Raw genomic sequence first — 21,050 nt, 5'->3', positions numbered from 1 at the left:
GCTTTTTTCAGGGCTGGCTAACAAGTTTTAGAGTTCATTTAATCTCAGATTTTTGGCAAGCTTAATAAAGACAATACACTTATCAGAAGACAGAAGTTTAGGGGCACCTGGCTATCTCAGTTGGAGGAGTGTGCGACTCTTAATCTTGGGGTTGTGAGTTCAAGCCCCACGTTTGGTGTAGAGATTACTTAAAAAAAAAAAAGAGCTTAAAAAAAAGAAGACAGAAGTTTAAATTATTTGTGTTGTTCAAAAATACCATCATCTCCTTTCTAGCTTATTCCCTCTTGATCAGCAATTCTTTGGTCCCATCAGAATCTATGATATTTTGATCTTGCCATCTTTTCACTATACTTCCCATCTTACATCCTCCCTTCCTTAACAGTTTGTTTTCACGATCTATATACTTTTCATATCCCTTCTCTTTGGTTTTTGTAGTGGCCTGGGAAAATAAGAGATAAGTTCCTGTAGTAATGGAGCTTGCACTCAAATTGGCAAACGACAGATAGATTATAAACAAGTAAAAAGATTAGTATGACAGATTGTTAAGAGAGCTATGGACATAAAACAGGTTGAGAAATACAGGGAATGGGGGTATGTGATATACTGTTTCATAGAGGTAATGACTACGGGAAGGACTCATAGTTAAGCAAGGAGCTGAAGAATAATGAAGCAAACCATAAACAAGTCAAAGGACCAACAAATGCAATAGCCTGAGGCAAGAGCATGATTGGAGTGTTCAGAAACAGCAGGAAAAAACCATGAGGAGAGTCAGATGAAAGATGCGGTCAGAAAAGTATTAGGAGGGGCGCCTGGGTGGCTTAGTCGGTTAAGCGTCCGACTTTCGCTTAGGTCATGATCTCGCAGTTCGTGAGTTCGAGCCCCGCGTCGGGCTCTGTGCTGACTGCCAGCTTGGAGCCTGGAGCCTGTTTCAGTCTGTGACTCCCTCTCTCTCTGACCCTCCCCTGCTCACGCTGTCTCTCTCTCTCCTAGAAATAAATAAAAATTATTAAAAAAAAAAAAAAGTATTAGGAACCAGATCCTGTAGAGGCTTTTGGTCATAGGAAGACTTGTACTATAAAAAGGGTGGAAAACAACTGGAGGGTATTGAACAGAGGAGTGACATGGTATATCTTCTTGTGTTAAAAGTAAGCTACTTGTGAGAGCAGGCAAAGGCATTATTGCAGTAATCCAGGAGAGAGGTAGTAGTGACTTTGACTGACTGGAGTGAGTGGTAGCAGTGTGGAGACAGTGCAGGGTGTTCCAATTGTAGACATATTAGAATGTGCTTGTGTGATGGATTGGATGTGGGGAATGAGAGCACCTGGAAGGATAGTTACCATCTACTGATTTAGGGAAAATAGGATCAGGTTGCGTGTATGTTTGCAGGATCATTGAACAGTTGGATAAGAATTCAGAGAAAGATGTAGGCTAGAGATAAAATGTGGTAGATGATATTTAAAGCCCTAAGTCTGAGCGACACCTTGGGCATATACCGAAAGAACTGAACTCTAGAGGACTCATGAAATTATGAGTTCTAGAGGGGAAATGTAAGAAAAATTAACACACATGACAGGAGTGTCCAGTGGGCTAGGTTAAGAACCAGAAGTGAGGACAGACTGTGAGGGAGCAGAGTGCATGTGATGAGAGGGAACATAGGAATCTGGGGCTTCTTCTGGTGACTGAGAAAAATGAGGATAAAGGGCATAATGAGTCTTGGAACGGCATGGAATTGCTCTTTTTATGGTGAGGGAAGCTCGGATGCCTTCAGGATGCCCAGGAAGAGGTTGGTATATCTGTGTCCACTGTTTCACCATGAACAGTTGCTAATATTTTACTCAAATGAAAGAGGGCACTCTTAAAACAATAGTTTCCTTTCTATTTCAAACTGAAGAGGCTAAAGTTACTGGTAGGAAGGTTCTATTGCTGCTAAAATTGATGGAGCACATTATAGCGGTGGTTCTCAACCTTGACTGAACTTTAATAACTATTGATACTTGGATCCCAGCTCCAGATTGATCTGAGGTATGGCCTGAGCAGTTGGGGCTTTAAAAAAGCTCTTTAGGTGATTTTAACTTGCAGCCAAAGTTGAGAAATATTGCTTTCTAGAATTAAACTTTATTTTCCAAATGAAATCCACTATTATTTGGTTATTTTCTCAAACAGTAATTAATATTGTACTATTTGCTAATTAGTTCATCTTTCACACATAAGCACATCCTGTGTTTAAAATTTTTGGAACATTTGGTTTAAGCTGAAAGCTATTCTGCTTTCATCTAAGAAAAGAATTTGTAGAGAACTGAAACCAAGCAAATTATGTAACCTGCCTAAGCTTTGGTTTGTTCATCCTTCTCAAACTGGAATCATGAAAGTCCTTATGCCTTAAGGTTGACATGGGAATTAAATTAAATGAGGTATTAGATGTAAAAAGCATTGTATCATTACTAATACAAGTACAAAGTAAGCACTTCAGGATACGTGGCCACTGAAAGAATTGCGTAAAAGTGAAAAATTTGTACTTTTTCTAGGTACCTATTCGTGTATTTTTGGATCTGTCCTCACTGCCCTGTATACCTTTAAGCAAGCCAGTGGAACTCTTAAGACTAGATTTAATGACTCCATATTTGAACACCTCTAACAGAGAAGTAAAGGTAATACAAAATGATTATTCTTGTCATACTCAGAATTATCTTAAGCTAGGTAATACTACACATATACAAAATAGTATTAGTCACATCCTTTGAAGATTTAAATGTTAGGTTTTTTCCTAAACAATATTCAAAATATTGGGTAAATATTGGGTAAATACTAGTGAATACAATAGGTTGATATTAATTTGGATTGGGTGATTAAATCTTTAAAAATATGGAGCTAAAATTGACTAAAAAGATAGACTTACTTATCCAAGTCTGCTGTATTTATTCTGATGAAATTTTTGTAATTTCTTAATTTTCATAGGTACACATTTGTAAATCTGGACAAGTGACTGCCATTCCCTTTTGGTATCATATGTACCTTGATGACGAGATTAGGCTGGATACTTCATGTGAAGCCTCTCACTGGAAACAAGCTGCAGTTGTATTAGATAATCCTATCCAGGTAGAGATGGGAGAGGAATTAGTACTCAGTGTCCAGCATCACAAAAGCAATGTCAGTATCACAGTAAAGAAATGAAGAGTAGTTTTCTAATGAAAAACTGTTCAAGTAGAGCAGCAAGTACACAATTCTGGTCTGAATTAGTAGTGGAATTGTATTCATAAAATGGGGATATTAAGATTTAATTCCTTGTAATGAGTAAATATTTTTAAATTGATTAATAAAGTATATTTAAAAGATTTTAAAGAGGAGCGTTATTATCAAATTATTGCTGCAGACTTCCTTTTCCAAAAGGCTGTCATTAATTTTTCAGGTTAGTAAGCTTTATTTTTATTTCTTGGTTGTACTTAGAATGGGTTCAGTTTTCCTAAACACTTTAGTCTACACTCTAAAGCTATAAAGATAAGGGATTTGAGTCCTATCTTCATTGTCCTGTGTAAGTAAAGCAAAACTTTGAATTTTTTAGGCATCTTGACTTATTTAAGTCCAGCTTGTAATTGGGATATATCTGAAAGTTGGCTTCCATTGAAGACAGGGTTATGGTTACTTATAAATTCCAAGCTTGCTTCTTTTAAATACTTAGTATATTTCTGAAACTCCTTGGGTTTTGTGTTTTGAGAATGCAAACTTGAATAAGAATTTAAGCTATAAGCTAAATGTAATTTTGAGAATAAAAGAATTAAGGATGAAGTAAAATCTTAAAGAGGCAGCATTTTTCCAGGTCCACTTTGGCAAAAAGAAAAAGCTGGTAAATTCAAAAATGAGGTAAGCCTAAATCAGTATTTTCTGAAGTTTTGATCCATCTGTACAGTAAGAAAAATATAATAATTGGTCCAATTTTTAAAAGACTTGCAACAGGATGATTAATAAGGAAGAAGATATTTCTTGTATATACTGTGTGCTCTTTGTAAGCCACAAAGAAAGTAAGATATACCTTCTCTCTACATTGCCTGTTCTCATTGCTCTGTTATTATACTATCCAGCTTTGCTTTCAAGAGAAATGTTTATAATAGTGGACAGAATAAAGGTTTTGTATCCAATTATGGTGAACCAGTATATGAATGTGCTTAAATATATAAAGCAAAGATTTTGAGAAATACTTATTCTTGTAATTTGTAACATACTACTTTCGCACTTTCTAGATTTACAGTATGTAACCTGGTGGTTTGTGATTAGCGATTTGAGAAACTCAATCTTAAGTGAAGTGTCTCCCAAATAGCACCTACATGTCTTTTTAAAAAAAAAAAAATTTTTTTTTTTCTTTTAATGTTTATTTTTTGGGAGAGAACATGAGCAGGAGAGTGGCAGAGAGAGAGAGAGGGAAACACAGAATCCGAAGCAGCCTCCAGGCTCTGAGCTGTCAGCACAGCTGACACCCCGACATGGGGCTCAAACTCATGAACTGTGAGATCATGCCCTGAGCCGAAGTCTGATGCTTTGCCGACTGATCCACCCAGGAGCCCCCACCCTACACGTCTTCTGACTGTGGTTTAATGAGTAATTAAGACTACTCAGCCTAGGTTTGTTTGCTGACACCTGTAATGGCATGAGGAAAAGTAGACTCCATTGCTATCATAAGTTTCTTATTTATCCTCTCAGTCTTCTATCCAGTTTATTCTTTCCATCTGAAAGTCATGGATAACCTATTAATCTATTAACAGTGTTGCAAATAAGATTTTTAGATAGTAGTTGTTTTAAGATTCATATTAGGTTCTTGCTATTTCTCCTAAAAGGAATGTAAGATACAGGTTTCCTTCATTGTAGGTATGTAATTTTTAAACTTTAAGTTTTTTGGACATACTTCTTTTTTGCTGTGCTTCTAATCAAGAACTTTTTGAAAAAACAGTAAGGGTTTATGTTTAAGGAATGAGAGATAAAATTGCAGAAAATAAATGATAAATTCTCATTTATTGAAAGACATCCAGTTGAGAAATAGAGAAATAATTGTTAGGTAGGCATATGTGGCACATGATTAAGTTCCACTAAATCATATTTCCAAATTATACTTTCTGCTAAATTCCAGAGCATTATATTCATGCAGCAGTGGTAGGAAGCATTGATTTTTTTTTTTTCTTTTATGTCCATCCTCTTGATAAAGCAATGTTAACATCAGGAACATTTAGTAGAGTCATTTTCTACCATTTGGAGTATGTGATACTCTAATGTTAAGAAATCAAGTCTAAGTCTAGGATATTTAGACTGATTATTTGTGATATACAAAACTCAGTTATATAAATCCAATAGTACCTGGCTTTCACCTTCTTTGTGTTGAAATTTTCCATCATTTATAGCTTGTCCCAAGCACAAAATCCTGAGCAATGCGATACCAGGTGATGAAATAACATGGTAGAAGGAGCACACTTTGCTTCTGCACTCGTTCAGGAGGCCACAGATTTATCTGAAAGTTCATTTTTCTCTCCTGTAGTGTCATGATACATTTCCTCTGATATATTAACGGTAGTAGGTGTAGTCTGTGGAGTCACAGTGTGTCCAAACCCTTGGTAGTGACCCATGGGTGAAGGTGGTACAGAAGAGGCAACAGAAATTGCATCTTGTGATGACGATGATAACAAACTTGTATGTTCATTTTGATCTTGGTCCTCAGGAAAAAATTTCTTCCTAGGATGTCCCATGACTGTTCTTCCTTTAGAGTAATAGAAAGGTTTTCAAGTTAGCCAAAAGTTATTTTTACCACTATAAATTTACCATGCTAAAAGTAAGTTCTGCCTCCCCTCTCCCAATTTTACTGGTACTGCTTTAAAAGTCTTTGCATCTCTTAAAAACAGCAACTAAATTGCCCTAGTATGAGAACTACAACAACATATTTGGATGAATGAAAGGACTGGTACTTACCAACATGCCTTACTTGTTCAGAAATATCATCCCTAATATCTGAAACATCCCACATGGCAAGAAAAGAATCAAAGCATGAGCCCTCTTCTGCTTCTTGGACATACGGTTTATATGAGAAAGTGTAGTGATGAGCAATAGCAGCAAGGAACATCTCGATACAGATGATAAAGTCCTACAACAACAACAAGAACCTCAGCCATCTTTGAATGTTTAGTTTTTTAAATAAAAACATGATCTTTCTTTTCAAAAAGGATTTAAGTATCAACATCCGTTTTCCCCCATATTATAATACTCGTTTTCCAAAATAACGGTCTTTGACCTCTTAAAAAAAGGCAAAATGGCACAAATTACATCTCCTTTATACTACTTAAGTATATCTTAGCAAAATACAATGCATTCTCATCCACTGCCCAAGGACTAAGAGAAAAATGCACAGAGAAACTAAGAAAAACACATTCTAGGTTCTCTTCCTGGCTCTACCACAAGTGATGATGGCTAATTTCCTTAGGGTTCCCCATTTCCTCATCTGTGAAGTGAGAATAGTAGACCCACAGCCTGCATGTTGTCAGGTTTCAGAGATAATATGTAAAATGGGTAAACAGTAAATTTTAAAAAAATTCACAGATAGCACTAACCTGGAGTCCTGTAGCCACAGCTTCTACAGTTTGCCATTCCCATGTATGCTTTTCAGAAATAACGCCAACTTTAACCAACAAAGCAATAACTACTGCTTGCCTATATGTTAGGAAAAGGTAAACGCCAAATCTATATCAAGCATAAAATGAGCCATTGTTTTAAAAATAAGTCATTTAAAAAACTTAACCCCTACACAACTTGTGGGCCACCACCACCCTGTCTTCATAGCATACCCTTGAAGACATTGTATATATTAAAAACATTTATTTGCTTTATAAATTTATTTTTCTAGTGTAGTTTCATTGTATGAATTTTCATTTTGTATTCTTAAACATATGTAACTTCAGTATTTGGTTTATATGTCTTTTTGCTTTGAAAGTATGTACAAGCAAAATAAGTGTTTCCTATACATAGACAATGCCTAACACCTTGTGTAACAGGCATTTAAAATGAAATACAGGACAGATATGTCAATGTTACTTACACCTGTATTAATTATCCAGATTATTCTTTAAAATACTAAAACCAGTCTTGTTTGAAGTGTGGGAACTAGAGACAAATCAGAAGGTGTTAGACTCCCAAGATGGTGTCATACTGAACATTTCAAGCACAACTATGGGTATGACCCTAGGTTAAATTTAGACAGCTAATAATAAGATTGTGAGACAAGTCTTCATAATTTTGTATACAAGAATTTTACTTCAATATTGCTTGTAATGGTGAAAAATTAGGAACAACCTAAATGTCAACAGAAGATTGGTTAAAAAAAGTTAGAACCAGAGAATACTTAGCAAAACAAAAAAAATAAACACAAGAAAGTTATATCCTCACTTTATAGACTAAGAACTATATACACAATATACTGAACATATCACTGAATTCTACAAGTTTTTATAGTATGAAACTATTTCTATGGAATTTTATATGTGACGTTATGTGCACCACAATATGTTAATCATTCTGGGTGGTAGGATTTCAAGGATTATTCTTTTTCCTTTTTGTATTTGTAAGTCTATTTGTTTCTAGGTCCCCAATCACCCACCTTTTCACTAAATTGGGACCATGAACAGTTTTGTCTTCTGCTTTAAAGAACATATTTTACTAATGAACATTATACCTCACATTATTAAATATTCTATATTTATCTTTCAAACTGCAGTCTATTATCTTATATGAAAGGACCATGATATATTTTAATGATTCCTCTAGTGTTGAGACATTTAGGTTGTCTCAAATTATTTTCTTCTTGTAAATATGATGGTGACCATCTGATTATTTCTTTATGAAAAACCAAGAAGGGCTAAAAGGATTAACTTTTTAAAAGGGTGGTAGAGCCATTTAATTCATCTTCTACATAAAGTCCACTCTGAAAATCCTCCCTAATCAACAGTGTTATTACCCTGTAGAAAATGAGAACATCTAGGAGAAAGCAACACTTACCAAAAGGAAACAAAAACCACTAGCTTTACACAAAGAAATTTGCCAACAGGTTGGATTGGACTCAATTCTTCCTTTAGTACTTTATAAAATAGCAGCAGACAATACATGGCAAACTAGAAACAAGAGTAACAGTTAAACTTCTTCAATAAGAATAATTAAATACGGTAATAGAAATACTACATTTATAAACCAGAACCTGGTACAGTCAAGCTTCAGGCAAAGTTTTTTAGGTCTTCTATTCTGTCATTTTTAGATTAACAATGAGCTTTTATAGTTTACTGTGGATGAACATATATGATACGAAATTTCTAGTAAGAGATGCATAATGTCTTCTCTGAAAGTAGTTTTAAGTGTTCATGTACTGGAACCCATAAAGATAACACTGAACAAGTGATGGTCATGAATGGAAGAAAAGGCTCTCTTTCAACCAAAATAAAAATATATATGCTCACTATAATCACTTTTATATACAAATTGCAATTGATTTTATAAGAGTTGAGCTTGATCTATCTTACAATATTACATATATTATTTATAAAGACAACACGGGGAATAAGTACTATTTGAATAAAATTGTGACCATGTAGGGGCGCCTGGGTGGCTCAGTCGGCTAAGTGTCCAACTTCAGCTCAGGTCATGATCTCACAGTTTGTGGGTTCGAGCCCCGTGTCGGGCTCTGTGCTGACAGCTAGCTCAGAGCCTGGAGACTGCTTCAGATTTTGTGTCTCCCTCTCTCTCTGACCCTCCCCTGCTCACACTGTCTCTCTCTCTCTCAAAAATAAATAAAACATTAAAATTTAAAAAAAAAATTGTGACCATGAAAAATGAAAGTAAGGAATCAGAGAAACAATTTTTCTTGAGGTCAGTATGTTAATCTGGCTGAATTTACTTTTTTAAAATAAATGCTCAAGACTTAATATTAACTATTTTTTAGAAATCAGTTGTAACAAAGTAGTAGTGTGCATAGCAATAAGCATTTCCCTAAAAGTTTACTTTTTCCCATTACAGTCATAGAAAATGTTCATTTAAAAGATTTTAGAATATAAAAACAGTAAAGTAAAATATAAAGTTGTCCACAGTCCCATCATCCAAACATTCCATTCTACACACAGGTGGTTTTTAACAGGTATCATCAACTAAAAATAAAATTTGGTTGCCTGACTTTCCCTCACTTAAAGCGTCTGTCTTTTTCATGTATTTCATAAGGATTATTATTACCTTTTCAAAACTTTTTTAAAATATTTATTTTTGGGGCTAAGAGAGACAGAGCATGAGCAGGGGAGGGGCAGAGAGAGAGGGAGACACAATGAGAAACAGGCTCCAGGCTCTGAGCTGTCAGTGCACAGCCAAACACAGGGCTCAAACCCATGAACTGAGAGATCATGACCTGAAAGTGAAGTCAGATGCCTAACCAACTGAGTCACCCAGGCGCCCCTTAGTATTACTTTTTTAAAGATTTTAAGTAATCTACACCCTACGTGGGGCTCCAACTCACAACCCTGGTATCAAGAGCTGCATGCTCCTCTGAGCCAGCCAGGCGTCCCTCATAAGGATTCTTCTTAATTCTGCCTAATATTTTAATATTTTAGCTGGTGGAAGGACCATAGTACGTTTAGCCAGACTCTATCACTGGACTTTGGATGGTTTCCAGCCTTTTGCTATTACAAATAATAGTCTGTATATACAAAGATATTCAAACTAAAGACAATTATTTCTCTTTTTTTAAATGTTTATTTTGAGAGAGTGTATGTGCATGCATGCATGAGCAGGGAGGGGCAGATAAAGAGAGGGTGAGAGAGAATCCCAAGCAGGCTCCACAGTGTCACTGCAGAGCCCCACGAGAGGATCTATCCCACGAACTATGAGATCATGAACTGAAACCAAGAGACAGATGCTTAACTGACTGAGCCACCCAGGTGCCCCCTTAGAACTATTTCTTGAGGATTACATTCCCAGTAATGAATGGAATTACTGGTTTCGAAGAGCATGAACATAAGGGAAAGCCTTGAATACATAGGCATATAATTTTTAAAAAATGTTTATTTTTGACAGAGAGCACAAGCTGGGGAGGAGCAGAGAGAGAGGGAGACAGAGGATCCAAAGTGGGCTCTGTGCTGAGTGGACAGCTCAGTGTGGGGCTCGGATTCATGCACTATGAGATCATGACCTGAGCCAAAGTTGGACGCTTAACTGAATGAGTCACCCAGATGTCCCCATAGGCATATAATTTTTATTATAAACATCTAATCACACACATGCATGTCATTGTACCTATTATTTTGTTGAAAACATTAAAGGTTTTAAATGAAGTTCAAGTTCTTAAGTTGAAAGGATTGGATGGTTATTTTTTTTAGAGTATTTTAGTTTCTAGAATGTCATTTTTTTTAACTTGGCATTCACAATTTTCCTTTAATTCCAAGTACATAAGAGTATTTTATTCTCCACTTTTTATTTAAACTTTTACTGTCATATACCAATTACACATTTTCTCTTACTGAGTATGCCTAAGCTATGTGTTTTTTAAGGAGAGCATTGTGCTTTTATTTATGTCATAGCCACACAACTATGCAATGACTACCACAATCAAATGAACAAACATGATCAACAGGTCAAAAGTCACCAGATAAGACATCATATCTTTGTATATGTATAAAGACATGTTAAAGTTTCTTCAGGTTCTTTTCTGTAAGCCAAATTTCAAGATTAAAAAATAAAAAACTTTATTTCCAAAGAAACTTTTCCTAAGAAAATTTAGAGTCATAGATATTAATTTAATACAGTTAATATTTACTGGGGACCTGGCTGGTTCAGTCAGTAGAGCTTGTGACTCTTGATCTCAGCGTCTTAAGTTTAGGCACCATGATGGGTATGGAGCCTACTTAAAATAAATTTTAAAAATAGATACATTAAAAAATTATTTACTCACCAATTGTGACATGTTGTTTATTATAACCAAGTAAGTCCAAGCATTTGAAAAGCTAAAGTTTCCTTCATCATATATACCAAGCAGCTCACAGATTCTAAAATGGTAAAAATAAGATTTATGATTAAATCAAATAAATATTTTAAAACACAGCATTGACAGCAATACTTAAATTTAGAAGTCAGTTTATTTATTTACTTACNTTGAGTTTACTTTTGTGTATGGTGTGAGACAGCGATCTAGTTTCATTCTTCTGCATGTTGCTGTCCAGTTCTTGCAGCACCATCTGTTAAAGAGGCTGTCTCCATTGGATACCCTTTCTCGTTTTGTCAAAGATTAGTTGGCCATACATTTGTGGGTCCAATTCTGAGTTCTCTATTCTATTCCATTGGTCGATGTGTCTGTTTTTTTGCCATAGAAGTCAGTTTATTTAAAAGACCCTGTAGATAATCACTTGATTTTGGTCAAAGAAGTGGTTCAAAATTAAAACATTTTTCTAGTAATATTACTAAATGATTATTCCTGCATCTTAATTCCATAATAAGACAAAACAAGGCACTGGACTAGAAAGGATAATTACTAGATTAAAAATAAAAATATGTTGCCTAATTTTCAGAAGCTTGATTGTTATAGACTTATAATCTAAGTCTATAACTATACTTTTTTACCACAACTTGTCTTGGGAGGTAAATTTTATGAACATGCAGAACTAAGTATTAGCTTATGTGATTACCCTGTTTCTAAACTACAGACAGATGAAACATGCCGTCATAAAGAAGTTAATTCATTTTAATTCTAAGGTAAACACTGCTAAAGAGGTGCTAGGTCAAAGGTAGAATAAAGAACTGAATGCTTCTTTTACCTTTCTTCCTATGCTTTCTCTGAACATGCACAGTATTAGTTATTATTAGCAGAGAAAACACACAATCTATTCACTTTAAATTGTCTGATGTTCTTAAATTTTTAGGAAATAGTTTTACCAGACAGCTTAATGATATATCATGTTACCTCATCTCCTAAGCCTTTACAGAATTCTTAAATAAGAAAACTATGATTTCATCCTTGGAATATAGTATTCATATTCTTAGTTAACCATATAGAAACCTAAACCATATAATGAACCTAAAGTAGTATACTTTACCTTCATGTAACAGATGTTTTTGTAAAACTTTGTGAACATTAGTATTTGGGAAAAAAATTTTTTTTAAATGTTTCCTAGAATGAAGTAGACAATGTTATTTAGAAGAATTCTGTAGTGATTCTTTGCCTATAAATGGTCACCTTATTTATTTTAAAACAGGAGGGTTTCTATATACTTTGTTTTTTATAACAGAGTATATATGTATCATAAACAAGTAAATTAATGCTCTTGGTATGTCTACTCAATTGTTCTCAATTAAGAGCATGAGAATGAAAAAAAGAGTTCTTTGTACTTACAAAGCAACAATGGTGGTGAATGGTCTGACAACTGTATACTGCAGTACACCCAGTTTGCACCTAAACAGCAATACTCTGCCAAAGAACAAAAAACTTATAGCATTTCAACTACTCATTTAAATAGTATCATATTTTCTCCAAAGCCTCCCACGGTAAAATCACTTTGACAAATGATGCCATATTTATATTAATAATTTTTTTAAGTTTATTTATTGTTAGACAGAGACAGTGAGTTGGGGAGGGACAGAGAGAGAGAGAAACAGAGAGCTCTAAGCCGACTTTGTGTTGCTGGCTCAAAGCCAGACTTGGGGATCCAACTCACAAAACTGCAACATCATGACCTGAGCCGAAAACAAGTCATACGCTTAACTGACTGAGCCACCCAAGTGCCCCTATATTTAATTCTTTTAATTTAGTCATTCTAAAAGGCAACTGGGGAAGAATGTGGATGGTAGCAAAGAAACTGTTTAAATGCTGTTTTTTAAATTATCTGACAACTACATCTTCTGAAAGATCTCCCTTTCTGTGTTCAGTTTCAAATTCCTGAATAGCACAGCAGAGAAAGAACAAAAATGTGTCCATACATGTTTCTGGAAGAAAGACTGAGTAACAGATGAATTGTGTGCATGTATATGTGATACCGTACTCAGAAAGTATTATTTACGGGCGCCTGGGTGACTCAGTAGGTTAAGCATCCAACTTCGGCTCAGGTCATAATCTTGCAGTTCATGAGTTTGAGCCCTGCTTCAAGCTCCACACTGACAGTGTAAAGCCTGTGTGGGATTCTCCCTCTCTCTCACTTGTGCCCTATCTCTCTCAAAAATGAATAAATTAAAAATAAATTAATTATTTACATCTAGGGTTCAGTTTCAAGTTTGGAATTTAAATATCATTCCAGACAATATCACTGACTAGATTTATGAAAGGACAAAACAAAGATCCTGCATAAATGTAAGATTACTCAGTTCAGGGGAAAATTCACAAGGGCAGAACAAAATACAAACGGCTCTACCTGACAGCCTTGCGCAAGCCTTCTTAAAAAGACCAAGTTGTTCTGGAGCACCTGAATGACTCAGTTAGTTAAGCATCTGACTCTTGATCTTGGCTCAGGTCATGATCTTGGTTTGCAAGCTCAAGCCCTGCACTGGGCTCAGGCCTGTTTGGGATTCTCAATCTCTCCCTCTCTCTGCTTTCTTCCTGCTTGCACTCTCTTTCTCCCTCAAAAAAAAACGAACTTAAAAGGAGAACTGATTATCAATGTTATGTATTATGAATCTCCTAATTTAAGAATTGCATCAAGACTGAGAAGATTTGGCATACAGGCCTTGAGGTGTTGTATTAGGACTGAATAAAGAAACTGCTGGGGTTCTCTGTGCTGAGAGCCTTCTCTGGGCTGAGGTGGTTTACTCCCACTTACAGATAAGTGTGCCCCTTGTTTCAAGACCTCTTGAGAGAATGCCTTGGCTATACATGCTGTTCTTCCTGTCCCTTACTCTTTACAAATGGATTAGTCAATTAGATACCTTTGAAAGCTGTAGAGAATTAATGAACTGGAAGGTGTATTTGAAGAAACTTCCCAGAATGTAGCAAAGGCTGAGACAAAGAGACAAATGTGAAAGAGTTACAAAGAACTAAAGAGAACCACAAGATCTAACATATATTCATAGTTACAGAAGACAGAGTAAAGGCAAAATCCCAAGAGGTTATTGCTATGAACTTTTCAGAACTGATGAAAGATGTGAATCTATAGGTCGAGGCATTCTGTAAATTAAGGAGGACTAAAAACAGAAACAACAACCTAGATACTTCAGAGTGAATCTGCAAAACACCAAACACAGGGTCTTAAATGCAGTTGGAGCTAGGTCATCTATAATGGAATAACAATTAGGTTGACAGGAGAGGGTTAACAGTATCAACTAAAGCCAGAATCTGGTAGAATAAAATCTTTAAAAGACATAGAAAAAATTCCTGTCAATACAGAATTATGCATCTAGCAAAACTGTCTTTTAAAAATGAGGGCAAAACTTTTGGATAAGTATATCTGAGAAAAATTACCACTGATACGTTAACACTAAATGAATTTTTAAAGGTCATACTTTAGAAAGAAGCAATGGATCCCAAATTGCTCTGGAATGCAAGGAGTGAGGAGCTTGTAAACTGTTAATACTTATAGTTAAATCTATAAAAGACTTAAAAGTAGTCATGTTAAAATTAGAGATGATACACTGTTTTGCCACCATGTAACCTGTGAAAAAGCTTTTGGTTTTCAAGAATTTTAAAAAATATTTTATAATCACAAATAAGGAATGATGGGGCCTACAATAAATATTTGTTAAATGTGGGTATTATAAAACAGATTTCTCTGTTTATATTTGTATTCCTTTAATATTTGGGAAACTTTAAAATTATTTATTAAAATGTGGATTCCTGAATTAGATTCTGGAACAGAGGAAGGACATTAATGGAAAAACTTGAGAAATCTGAAGAGTCTGCAGTTAATAGTATTATACCAATGTTATTTCTTGGTTTTGACAAATATACCATGATTACATAAGACGTTCTGTAACATTAGGGGAAGCTGGGTGAAGGGTGTATTAGAAATATGTCTTGTCTTTTGCAACTTTTCTATAAATTGAAAATTATTCTACAATAAAGGCTTACTCAAAAAATGCAATCAATGAAAGAAGAAGAGAAGAAAGTGACACAAAGAGAAAACAGATGGCAAGATTTTACATGAATATATCTATAACCACAAAAATGTAAATGGGCTATTATCAGAATTTTAAAAAATACTAAACTTAAGAAATGATACATCTAAAACAGAAGGAAATGGAAATGTTTAAAGTAAAGGCAGCAAAAGATAAGCCAGGCAAATACTAAACACAGGAAAGATGGGATACCTGTTAATATCAGATAAAATAGCTTTAAAACAAAAAAAATTATTTGGAATAGAAACAATATCAAAAAATATATACCAGAGAGGGACCAAAAGTACAGGAAGAAAGTGACAGTCTCTTTCAGTAAATGACAAACATGTAGTCAAAATCAACAGAAATACAGAAAAGTTGAATAACACATTAGACTGACCCCATGGACATAAATATATAGCACAGCCACTCATTAATATAGAATACACATTCTCGTCAAGCACACAGGAAACCTTTGTAAAAACCGATCATGTACTAAAGGGGATGAAACCAATCTTAACCAATTCCAAAGATTGTCTGACTTCAGTGCAAATAAATGAAATGAAAATCTAAAACCCTCCCCAAAAAAACCTGTTTGGAAATTTAAAAATACTCCAGAATAATTTCAGTAAAGAAGAAATCCCAATAGGAATGTGAATGGGATGATAATAAAAATATAAAATCTGAGATTTGTATGTTGATAGATATTAACTAGACATATTGTAGTGATCATTTTGAAATATATATAAATATTGAATAATTATGTTGTACACTTGAAGCTAATATAAGTCAATTATATGTCAAAAAATAAAAAATAAAATAACTACTGGGCTTCAGTGAATGTAAAACTTGGAAGGAAATGTATAGTGTTCAAAGCAGTATTAAAAAAGAAGAAAGGCTGGGTAAATTAGCTAAGACTCTAACATGTTAGGAAAAGATAGTAAACCAAGAGAAATGGGAGGTGGGAAGTAAAACTTGAGCAGAAATTAATGAAGGAGAAAACCAGTATATTATAGAGAGCGTCAACAAAGCCAAAAGTCACTTCTTGAAAAGACTAGTAGATAGAGGCAAACACAGAAAAAATAAAGATACTGAATGTAACATTAGAAATGGAAAAAGAATCATAACAACAGACCCAGAAGAGATTGAGAAGATATAAACTAATGTATGCCTGTACATTAAAAAAATTTGTTTATTCTGCCTAATTCCTAAAAATATTTTAAAAAATGACTTCAGAAACAACAGGAAGCTTAAATAGTTCTACAACTGTCCTCCGACGAAATCCAGGTCTGATCTTTCAAGCTACAGTATATAATCTCTTCCTGTGATACACAAGTGAAAGGCAATACATATTCAGGCAGTATAACTTGGATATGAAAACCAGACAAGAACAGTGTAAAAAAAGGAAAATTATAGTCTAAACTTACTCATGAATAGAGATGTAAAAGTTCTAAACAAAATATTAGCAAACTAAATCTTGTGATGTAGAAAAGCAGATAACACATCTTAATCACTTTGAATACTGTCAAAATGCAAGGGGCTTTTAACATTAGAAAAATTATCAATCTAATTTACTAAATTAACAGGTTGCAATAGATAACAGCAAAAGCATTTGCTGAAATTTAATCATTTGTTCATGATTAAAACTTCAACAAACTATGGGTAAAAGCTTATTTAACCTGATAAAGGATGCCTATAAAACACCTTTGAAAACATAAAATTCAATTATATTTTAAAAGAATTCCCTTTAAGATCAGGAATAATGCAAGAATGTCTAGAAATACTCACCAGCATGGTGAGAAGAGAAATGTATAGTATAAAGACTGGAAATCAAAGAAATCCTTCAATTGAATAGGACATCTTCACAGGGGACTTAAAAAGTCTACAGACTAAGAAAATGTAACAAGATTTTTGGATATAAGGCCAATATGCAAAACCAATGTGCCCTTATACACACTAGAAGCAATTAAAATGATTTTTAAAATAGATGCCATTTATAATAGCAATAAAGTACATTTATAAAGCGAACAAAGATGTACAAGACTTCTATCAGAAAAATGTACTTTTGAAAGATAAATGAAGAGCTAAAAAAGTAGAAAGCTAGACCATATTCAGATTCAAAATATCATAAAGATGTTAATAAACTAGAGACTGAATTAAATTACAATTAAAAAAAAACCCAACAGGCTTTTCAAGCAACTTGACAAACTGTTTCTAAATTTTCTATGTAAGAGCAAAGAACCGAAAATAGCAAGATAATAGGGTTGGGGCACTTGCTCCTCATGTTAAGGCTTATTAATAACCTGTAGCAGTTAATGTATGGAATTGGTCCAGGAATAGAAAAGTTAACCGATAAAACAGAAAAAAAAAAAAAAAAACAAAAAACCACAACAACCAAAAAACCAAAACCCAAAAGCCACCAACAGACCCATACACGTGGAAACTTCACACATGACAGACGGCAAGAGAGGTGAGTGAAGTAGAAGGGAGAGAATGGTGCTAGGACAAATAGCCAATGGAATAAAATGAAACTGCATTCCTACCTCACACAACATATACACAAAACATTAAGTGTTTCTAAGTCTTAACAGGAAAATTTTGAAGTGTTTAGAAAAAAAGTATAGAACAATGTTTTTGTAATCCTATAAATGGAAATAATTTTTTGAACAGGACACAAAAAGTATTGACTATAAGATAAATTCAACTATATTAACATACAAAACTTCCATTTATCAAAAGATTTAATAAAGGTGACAAATTATGCCCAAAACTGGAAATGATATTTTCAATACACGCTAAACAAAGAATTAGTATCTAAACATACAAAGATCCTCTATGAAGCCACAAGACAAACAACCCATTAAAAAAATGAGAAACAGAAAACAAGCATTCCTAAGAAAAGGAAAACATAAATGGTTAATAAACATGAAAAGTTGCTAACTTCATTACTAATTAGGGAAATCCAAATTAAGACCACAGCAATATACCATTTTACACCCTCTTGACAGGCAAACATAAAGAAGTCTAGGTAATTTCAAATGTAGGTGAGGAGATGGTTCAATTAAAAGTGGTTTTTTTTTTTTAGAGTTATTTTTAATGTTTACTTTTGAGAGAGAGAGAATGCATGAGTGGGGGAAAGGGCAGAGAGAGAGGGAGACAGAGGATCCAAAGAGGGCTCTTTGCTGACAGCAGAGAGCCTGATGCAGGGCTTTACATGACCTGAGCCAAAGTCAGGCCCTTAACTACCGAGCCACCCAGAGGTGCCCCTAGAAGTGTTTTGTACTGTCAGTGGGAGACTAATATGGTACTGCTACTTCAGAAACCAATTTATCATTGGGGTACCTGGGTGGCTCAGTCAGTTAAACACTGGACTCTTGATTTTGGCTCAGGTCATAATCTTGCAGTTTGTGAGTTTGAGCCCCGAGTGAGGCTCTGAGCTGACAGCATGAGCCTGCTTAGGATTCTCTCTTTCTCCCTCTCTGTATCTCTCAAGATAAACTTAAAAAAAAAAAAAAAAGGACATTTACCACTAACAAAGCTGAATAAAATCTAAAGACCTAGCATTCCATTACAAGGTATTTATACCTCAAAGCAATCTTAAACAAGAGGAAGGTAATATGTAATACCGATTGGTACCATTTCATGAAAGCATTTGTTTCATAAGTGTACTAAATCATTAGGTAATCTATTTTCCCTCCTCTTGTGAATATACAAAAAATGTAATGTTCATTAAAAGAAAACTTGTTGTGCTGTTTATGTTATAGCAGAGTATAAAAAACAGACTTAGTTTTTATCAATTAACAACTGTAAATGCCATTGTATTTACATTTATAACAAATGCATTATCCTGAATTATCCTAAATAGCAAAAGCCTGATTAAGATCAGATTTGTAACACCAGTTATCCTATTAGAGGGAGACTGGTAACCTACAATGTGTTTATACACAAGAGACCTTTTACTATTACTAAAATCATACCTCCAAACTGCATGACTGGTAAATAGTGAATATCCTTTCAAAGACAAGAATACCTGAGCTATAACTACGGATGCATTGCTGACATTATTCAGGAAGCAGAATTCAAGGTTATCAGAAAAAAATGAAACCAGCACAAAGAAATTTAACAAGAATAAATGTTAACTGTGTGATTAAGAACAAATCAATGCACAAACACAGCACAGGGGAATTTTGACCAGTAGCATTGTCTGAAAAAGGTTTGGGGTTTTAGTTGACTGCTAGCTAATTGTGATGATATAGCTAGAACCTCAGTTTAGGTTCTGCAGTACTAGGAGGAGAGTCCTGATGAAAGCCAAGCCATCGTCATTATCATTATATTTACTGGACCACCGCAATCTCTTCCATCCTTGCCCACTTGCTCTACCAAGAGCAGTGACCTTTGAAAATGAAATTGGTGCACCAGGCCTCTAACATCCTATAATGGCTTCTCATTTGACAACTCTCTCCTTGACTGAACTTTAACAGGACTCCTCTGAGCTCTCTTTTCAACTAAGTATCACTTTTAAGCCTTGTCCTTGGCCTAAGTCAGTCTCAGCAAAGAATACTAAGTCATCCTACCCTTGATATCTGATTACCTTTGATATTTAATCAAGCTCCACATCTCCCACTCTTGATGTGTAAATGCTTGGCCCGCCCTTAGTAAGAATCCAATTATGCCCATTTAGAGAGAATCCCCTACCCTTGATGTCTCCTCTTGGTAACTTTCCATCCAGAAACCATCTCAATCTGCTCATTAGCTATAAACCTCTAACCGTGTTGTACTTGTTGCTGAGGACAGTATCTTTCCCCCGATCCCCAACGTATAATAATACTTTTTCCTTACTATCTTCTTTCATAGTCTCCTCTTCTTTTTCTTTCATAGCATTTCCTGATATAAGTAACTCCATTATTCGTGTCTTCATTTAATTCCAAACCTCTGAGCCAAAATGTAGGTTCCATGAGTTCTACATCTGTTATGTGCGCTAGGATATATCCATATACTGGCACACACTAGATGCTCAATACATATCAAGTGTATTCATGAACACATTAGAAGCTTACTATTTAAAATAGCTAGGTAGCTCCCTGTCATTTCAAGTGTGTAGAGACCTATTTAGTCCCAATGTTGTACAAATGGTTCTGTATCTTATAGTAGGCAATGCAGGTATCCCTAGGTTGTGTATCTACACTGATTACTGTTAACTCCAAATCATTTGTTACGTTGACTTTCAACTTTCACCTTTTTCCCCATTACCCGTGATCAAATCCTACTGGTCCTTCAGTTTCAGTCTCTTTCCTTTCTATTCCAACTTCATCCCTTCTTTTCAGCTTATCTCATAAGTGGACTACTGTAATAACCTCCAAATATATTTCCCCATCTCTGGAATCTTCCTCTCTCTAACACATCCTGTATAGTATTGCAAAATTAATCTTTCTAAAACGGTATCTTTAAATGTTTCCTTGCTGACAAATATCCAATGGCTCATTCACATCAAAAATGCAATCTTAGCTTCAACTGAACTCTTCAGGCTTTACTTTCCTTTACTGTCCTCTACAGATGTATAATAAGGCCAACTAACCCATTATTTAGTACTAGAATAAAGACTGTTGCTCCTATTTCATATCATATGCTGTTTCCCCACCTAGACTACCTTCTCCTTTGGTCTTACACCTGATTTTGCCATTAACTATGTACATAATCTTAAGTAAATTAATCTCTGTATATCCTGGGTCCCAAGTGTAAAAGGATGCTGATTAAATGATTTCTAAGGGTTTTTTCCCCAACCCTTAAGTTTGCTATTTAGGAAGAATAAAGTATGAGAGTAATTTGTATATGTGGATTATAAAAACATGTTTTATTATTCTTTAAACTTGACTATGAACTATGTGAGGGTTAGAACTCTTCTTAAACTTTCTGTCCTGCTCAAAGTACTTAACATACTACTTTGCAGAGAACTGACTGATGCTTAAAAATTCTATTTAAAT

The 21,050-nt window shown here is 34.7% G+C and overlaps 2 protein-coding genes across 4 annotated transcripts in view; one reads left to right on the top strand and one right to left on the bottom strand.

Annotated features, from left to right (window-relative positions):
* PRMT9 (protein arginine methyltransferase 9) overlaps positions 1–3,332 on the top strand; it is a 37,730-nt gene extending 34,398 nt beyond the window's left edge. Inside the window, exons 11-12 of the mRNA XM_077770668.1 lie at positions 2,526–2,648; positions 2,956–3,332. Of these exons, the coding sequence (XP_077626794.1) occupies positions 2,526–2,648; positions 2,956–3,171 (339 nt within the window). The 3' untranslated portion in view covers positions 3,172–3,332. The remainder of the gene's footprint in view (positions 1–2,525; positions 2,649–2,955) is intronic.
* TMEM184C (transmembrane protein 184C) overlaps positions 1–21,050 on the bottom strand; it is a 33,368-nt gene that overhangs the window by 4,945 nt on the left and 7,373 nt on the right. For 2 of the 3 annotated variants that reach the window (XR_013336732.1, XR_013336733.1), the window contains exons 6-11: positions 12,383–12,457; positions 10,949–11,042; positions 8,023–8,135; positions 6,582–6,681; positions 5,947–6,118; positions 5,341–5,737 (exon numbers count right to left, since the gene is read on the bottom strand). Coding sequence is in view for 1 of the 3 variants with exons in the window: in XM_077770682.1 (XP_077626808.1) it covers positions 5,472–5,737; positions 5,947–6,118; positions 6,582–6,681; positions 8,023–8,135; positions 10,949–11,042; positions 12,383–12,457 (820 nt within the window). In the remaining 2 variants the exon portion in view is untranslated. Of the gene's footprint in view, positions 1–4,982; positions 5,738–5,946; positions 6,119–6,581; positions 6,682–8,022; positions 8,136–10,948; positions 11,043–12,382; positions 12,458–21,050 lie in introns of those variants that run through there. The other variant, XM_077770682.1, reaches the window with a different exon arrangement.

The sequence above is a fragment of the Crocuta crocuta genome, unplaced genomic scaffold (genome assembly GCF_008692635.1).
Source record: "Crocuta crocuta isolate KB4526 unplaced genomic scaffold, BGI_CrCroc_1.0 scaffold345, whole genome shotgun sequence".
NCBI classification, from domain to species: Eukaryota; Metazoa; Chordata; class Mammalia; order Carnivora; family Hyaenidae; genus Crocuta; species Crocuta crocuta.
The sequence above is the reverse complement of the archived record's forward strand: the minus strand, read 5'-3'. Positions and strand labels throughout refer to the sequence as shown.